At 37.1% G+C, this 7,263-nt stretch overlaps 1 protein-coding gene across 1 annotated transcript in view; it reads right to left on the reverse strand.

Moving 5' to 3' along the window:
- Window positions 1-7,263, reverse strand: part of SPAG17 (sperm associated antigen 17) — a 281,081-nt gene that overhangs the window by 76,808 nt on the left and 197,010 nt on the right. Inside the window, exons 21-22 of the mRNA XM_012643425.1 lie at window positions 3,231-3,406; window positions 408-525 (exon numbers count right to left, since the gene is read on the reverse strand). Coding sequence (XP_012498879.1) covers window positions 408-525; window positions 3,231-3,406 — 294 coding nt within the window. The remainder of the gene's footprint in view (window positions 1-407; window positions 526-3,230; window positions 3,407-7,263) is intronic.

Genomic DNA, 7,263 nt, shown 5'->3' on the forward strand with positions numbered 1-7,263 from the left:
GAAGTATCCCAGGAATGGAAAAACAAAGACCACATATATTCATCATCAAACTGGTTTTAACTGATCAACACTTAAGTGCACACATAGTAATAACATTCATTGGGTGTCGGGCAAATGGTAGGGGGAAGGAGGGGATGGGTGTATACACACCTAATGGGTGTGATGCACACTGTCCGGGGGATGGACACGCTTGAAGCTCTGACTTAGGGCGGGGGACAAGGGCAATATACATAACCTAAACATTTGTACCCCCATAATATGCTGAAATAAAAAAATAATAAAAAAAAAGAAAAAAAAAGAAGTATGTTTAACCAGTAAGAAAATACACAGTTTTCAATGATGATTTAACTATTTTGAATATGAATTTTTGCCCTCTGCTCCCTCATTCCACCCCAGCTAGCACTCACCTGTAGGCTCTTGCCCAATGAAAGTCAATAGGAGTCCACTGGGGCAAGACACATTTAGTCTTTGGAAGGTGGGAACATAAAAGTCCTCTTTTAAAACAGGCTCTGGTTCTACTTCTTCCTGTAAATAATTTAGCATGTGAATAATTACTTATCATTTTCTAAATGAGCTATTACTTATTTTGACTAAGCAAGGACTTGCTGAGTGCTTAGCGATGTGACTTGCGCAGAGCTAGGAGGACCTTGCAATAGAGCCTGCAAGGATTCATGAGTCTCTGCCTTTGTGCAGTTTATATTCTACTAGTAGAATGGCACATAGATGGGTGAGACCACTAATGATAGTACCAAATAGTTGGCATATCTTTTCTTAGAAAAGGGAGATATCAAAGCTAAGAGGAATAATTGGGAAGGAGTGGTGGAGGAATTAGGCTTGAAGTAGACTTTGAAAAATGCCTCAGTTTGGATGTGTAGGTGTTAAGGATAGTGCTATGGTCTGAATGTTGGTGTTTCCCACAAAATTCATATGTTGGAACCTAATACCCAGTGTGACAGTATTAGGAGGTAGGCCTTTAGGGAAATAGGTAAGTCGTGAGGGCTCTGTCTTCATGAATGGGATTAGTGCTCTTATGGAAGAATTTGCAGGGAGAGCCCTTGCCCCTACTGCCACTGAGGACACATGGAGGCACCATGTGTATGAGGAATAGGCTCTCACCAGACACTGAATCTGCTGACATCTTGATCCTAAACTTCACGGCCCCTAGAACTGTGAGCAATAAAATTTCTACTGTTTGTAAATCACCCAGTCTACGGTATTTTGTTATAACAGCCCAAACAGACTATGACAGGCAGAGTATGTGGGAGACCAACTTCCCCATTGCCTTTTTCGGTATAATTCTTATAGATCGAGTGCTAGAGATATTGTGTCTTAGGATATTTGTCCGTATTTTGTCTATAATGAGCATGCATTGTTTACATAGCAAGTAAAAGCACTAAAAGAAAATAAAAGACAATCAAAAGTTAGAAATTAATTTATAAATTAATGAGGATTTCGATGTGTCTACTTTAAGATCCTAATTAATTTTATGTCAGCTATGCCTGAATCCCTTGTTTGGTTATATGTGCTCAAGAACAAAAGTTATTTGGTAACTTTCAAATAATTCTAACTAATAATCGTTTCAGTTTTTCCAACTGGCTCTCTTTTATTAGCCACCAAAATCATTCCAACTGATAATTCACTGCTGGATCTTTAGTTTATTCTAGCTGGTCTTCTACTGTTGATCATTTAGGTTGTTCTGCATTTTCTTTGTCACTAACAGATGTAAAAATTTGAATATTTAGCTAAAAATGAATTAAAAACACAAGTTAAAAATTAAGAGGAAAAGCTTATAAAATTCTGTAAAATGAACAAAAATGCTCAAACTTGCAAATCTGCTAGGTTGAATCTAGCATTACGTACAAAACTGGTAATCATCCCTCATCCTTCCATTATCATCAATTTTAAAAAATGTTGGATCGGCCGGGCGCAGTGGCTCACGCCTGTAATCCTAGCTCTCTGGGAGGCCGAGGCGGGCGGATTGTTTGAGCTCAGGAATCCGAAACCAGCCTGAGCAAGAGCGAGACCCCGTCTCTACTAAAAATAGAAAGAAAATTAATTGGCCAACTAAAAACATATAGAAAAAATTAGCCGGGCATGGTGGCACATGTCTGGAGTCCCAGCTACTCGGGAGGCTGAGGCAGAAGGATCGCTTGAGCCCAGGAGTTTGAGGTTGCTGTGAGCTAGGATGACGCCACGGCACTCTAGCCCGGGCAACAGAGTGAGACTCTGTCTCAAAAAAAAAAAAAAAAAAAAATGTTGGATGAACTGATTAGTTTGCTATCAAGTTGACTTTGGCCAAATTAATTTTAAATCAATTACCTGGAGTCATCCTGAACATTTTACTTAACAAAAGTGGCCTGGCATGAGATACCTCATCTAGTATAACTACGTAAATAAGGTACAGAGACGAAGTAACATTTAAACCCCATAACTGTTAAAGGGCCAGAGTCTGAAATCCAGGTTCTTGAGCATTTTTTAACATATTTGTTCTTCTAACAAGTGAGTATCTGTACATTGTACTTTTAGTAGTAAATACCAAGAATCAAGATTTGCCAGTAGTTTCCTTGTTGCTCCTCTTTTAGAGGCCTCTTTTTTTTTTTTTTAACGCTAATACAAAGAATCAATCCAATAGAATCCTCTTTTGATCTGTGTTCTATTAGGAAGATGTTTAGAGTCAAAGTGTGTGTATGTGTGTGTGTGTGTGTGTGTGTGTGTGTGTGTGTCACATTGCCTATGATGAAAGGTTGGGGATAGAAGGTGGACTACTCTTTGACTGGAAGTGTGGGCTGTCTTAGTCTTTCTGGATTCTTAGCACGTCAATATCCACCAAGTGGAACTGTTTCCATTGTTTAGTCACAGATCTTTATCTTCCAATTGTTGTTTATCTTATTAGAGTTAAATGAAGTATTAGAAATAAGGAATGGTAGACTTGACCAACCAAAAGCAAAGAAAACCTAAGCACCAGGGTGGGAAAAAGGTTGAACCAAGTTTTTCTGAGCTGAGAGTGAATGACCTGTGACAATTTGTGTATGACAACATGTCTCCTGGAGTGGGAATCCAATTTTTGTGTGCAAATCCTTCTTGCCCATTCGAGTTGAAACGACAAGGAATGTTAATGCATCTGCACAATAAAATGTATGCACTATAATAATATTATTGACATATGCAATGGTTTAAAAAAACATTAACATTGAGGCAGAATTTGGGCATCTATGGTAAGTTTTGTTTACCTTTTTCTCTTCTTCTTTTGGTTGCTCCTCTTCTTTAAGGGATTCTTTGGGTTTTTCTTTGCCTCTTGTTTTCCCTTTAGGTTTGCCTTGAGGAACATTCACTATAACAGGAACCACTGTTGGAGTGAGTGCTGAAGGGATATTCAACATTGTTTCTAAATCGGGATCTCTATCTTCTATAAACAGAAAAAGGGAAAACCAAGTAAATTCAACACTCACATTTGATATGCTTGTTAAATAACATTTATATCTCAAAAATTTATACAAGTTGACAGCATTTTTTTACCTTGCTAAATATTATTAGCTGGATAGATTTCAAGGATCATGTAATTGATTAGAATATCAGGATTATAGCTAGAAAATTTGAGGTACTTCATACTTTCATATACTTTATTGAGTCATTTCACATGTTCCTGACTTCCATCTATATTGTAAACTCCTTAATGATAGGGAAATAATCATCTCTTCATTTATTTGAGAAATATTTGAGAAGCTCTTATATGTAAAATGTTTTGAGCAGTGGAAAATAATGAAAATACATGTAAAAATTCTTACGGAGTCAAAACAGTCTAAATAAGATCTACACTCAAATAACTCAATATAAGGACATTAAATAAGAATAGTAAATGGTACAAATAAAAAAATTCAGAAAAGAAATAGATTATTTCTGGCTAAGATGATAAAAGGCGTTTTTTAAAATAGAAGATCAATTTTCTTCTGTGTTTTAAAGGATTGTCACAATTCTAAAAGGAAAGCTGATGTGGGGAGGATTATGTGGGGAGCTCTAGAGAATCCCATATGTCTTGAATTTTATTTTCCTCTGGGTTCTAGAAAACCATGACCTGAATCTCTTACCTCTCTGGTCAATTTTTCCTTCAGTCTCATTTACTGGCTCTTCCTCTTTTGTCAATCCTTTAAACATTTTTAGGTCCCAGGGTTTCTTATGTTCTCAACCCTGGGTGTCCATAATCATTGCTCATGGAATTAAAAAAAAATGCTCAGGCCCCACCTTGACCTACTGAATCACTCACTGGAAATGAAGACCAGCCATTTACAGTGAAACACTGCATATGATTGTGATGCACAGACAGGGCTGAGCACCTTTATTTTAAACACACACACACACACACACACACACTAGATCTGGATGATCCCATTTGCTACTGGGATTCCAATTGTCATCTACATGCTACTGACTCCAAAATTTACATCTCAAGGCATGACTTTCCTTCTCAATTCCAGATCAATATTTCCAACTGCTTTTAGGCATCTCTTGGTTGTGGTACTAGAGACATTTCTAACTAAATTTCGTCTTTCCTTTCCCAAGCAGACTGACCCTCTTACATTCTCAATCTCAATTAATGCGATGACCAGTCATGCACTCTGTTTCCCAGGTTAGACATTGAGACCATTTTCTCCTTTTTACTCATCCTGTACACCCAGCCAGTCACCAAGCCTTTGGAACTTTCTCCCATATCATACCTGTCCTATCTACTCCCAGTACCTAAATTCAGTTTCCCATTATTGCTTGCTGCATCTTCTGCAGCAGTTTCCTGATATCATGGCACCTCTAACATCACCACATCCATGTACTTTCCAAACTATCACTAAAATTATGTTCCTAAAATAAGATGTGATCATGTCACTTCCCTTATTTAAAGAACTCTGCCACTCACTGCCCATGGGCAGTGTACACTCTTCACTGTCACTCTTCACAATCACATCCTCACCTACTTCCATTCCAACCACACTGAGGGTTTCACCTTTCTGTAAAGATACCATGTTTTACGCAATTGTATCTTTATACAAATGATTCTTACTGCCCAGCATTCCCTTTCCTTGTTTCTGTGTCTGGATAGTACCCATTCATTTCTAAAGTCCTATCTCAAATGCTACAGTTTCTCTCTAAAGTATATTCTGACTATTCCCAATACTCCATTTATATATAATTTCTAGTGCCGTGACAGTTATTGCTCTATTTACATGTTTCTCTTTCTCATTAGATAGTGAGTTCTTTGAATAGATGTTCCATGGTTTTATTCATCTTAGTGGCTCAGTGTCAGCAAATTGCCTGGCTCATAGGAAGTACAGTATATAAATAAGTGAATGTCAACCAGTTTCAGGCATCTGGAAACTCCTTCCTCCCATCCCCATCCATTTATTCAGTAATAGTAAGTAGATATTTGTTGTCTACCTACTACTATGTACCATGAATTGGATAGCCAATGATGGATGAGACAGACAAGGGAAGTATAATTTAGTGGGTAGTTTAGATTAGGAAGCCCTCAGGTACAATGCTGTGTGTTAAGTCTGTGATGGGGGAAGTACAGAATGCCACAGGAACCCAGAAGAAGGACATCTATGGCAAAATGCCACAGTACAATCTACTGTGGCTATACCAAGCAGTTCATCTTTCCATAAATGGCAAAGTCATTCCTTGCTCTTACATGCCTAAGATTTTACACACACTATTCCTGGTATCTAGAATTCCCTTCGTTCAATTTTTTGCCTAGGCCATTTCCACTCACCTCCAAAGACCTACCTTGTTCACATGCTACTGCCACTTGCTCTGGGAAGCATTTCTCTGAACATGTAACCTCTAAGCTGGGGCCTGAAGGATGGGAGGAAGTTTAATTGTTGAAAGTGGTGGCCTACGTGGCAGGAGAAAGTGTTCCGAGCCGTGGCATGGCATTAACAAATGGGCAGACATAAGAGAAAGCATAGTTCATTCAAGGGACTAAAAGGGACAAAAAAAAAATAGGTAGGAAGGCATAATGCCATAAGGGAAAATAGATCAGGTTGGTTGTCATGAAGAGTTTGGGTAAAGAACCACATAAAATAGAGCTTGGAGCTTGATTAAGGTTCTTGAATTCTAGGTATATTCAGTAGGCCATCTGAATGGCAGTAGGAAACAAGAAGGAAATACTCCTCTGAGAAAGAAGATATGAAGCAGTGTTCGAAGATTTGGTTTGGTTTCTTTATGTTTTTGTTGATTTAATAGCCATATTAACCATTTTTTGGTCCAAAAGGGTATGAAACTATGCTTAGTTGTGTATACCCAGTTAAAGGGAGAGAGCTGGAATAGAAATTTACTTAGCCATTAGCAGATAAAGTTCTTAAATATCAATACTATATGCATCCTTAAGTAATTTATAATATACATATATTTTTACAAAGACTCATGCCTTTAAATTATTTTTTAATATGCAGGAAGTAAGACATTACTTATTATCTACACTACAAACATTTTCTAATATAGTACCTGAAATTAGGAGCATCTGTTTTTAATGTAATGATTACATATTAACTGAAGGATTAAATTGAGAATAAGGAAATCACTTAGGAAATAGGACCGACAGAGATGATACAGTGGGATATACATATCTTGATATAAAATAATGATAACCTATATTCAGAAGAGGTAGGGAATTTTAGTGATGCTGTGGTGATAATAGATTTTCATACATAATTTGTTAGGCAACAAATGACTTCTCCAAGTGCTGATTTAAAAACAGATCAAATACAAAGTTAAACTACAAAACCCCAAATGAAGTAAAAATACTATCAAATCTATATGGACTCACTAACTCACCAGAGTACTAGGATACTTGACACAAGGTAAGAAACAAGATTATGATGATTCATGAGAACCTTGTCTCTGAGAAAAAGGAATTATATAGCAAGGCAGATAACCGGATCACCATGATCTACACTAATACATAGTTTTGAGGCTATATAGTATAGGGATTATCTTTTGATTTTGTGATGCTTTTTTAAAAATACCTTGAGGTTAGATCCCTCTAAAATGGATGGGAACCCACAGATTTCCTAATTGGTTCTTGGTAAAGTGACATACTATTTTGTGGTTTGTAAGGTAATAACTTCCAGTTGGATAATTTGTTTATTTAGAGTGAGGTAAAGAAATATGTCCAGTGAATGGCTCCTTTAAGACTAATGTCCTGAAGCACACTAAATGATTCCACAATCACAGGATGCATAAAAATATTATTCTAGAGAAAACCAAAAGGATTCC

The sequence above is a fragment of the Propithecus coquereli genome, unplaced genomic scaffold, assembly GCF_000956105.1.
Source record: "Propithecus coquereli isolate 6110/MARCELLA unplaced genomic scaffold, Pcoq_1.0 Scaffold197, whole genome shotgun sequence".
NCBI lineage: Eukaryota > Metazoa > Chordata > Mammalia > Primates > Indriidae > Propithecus > Propithecus coquereli.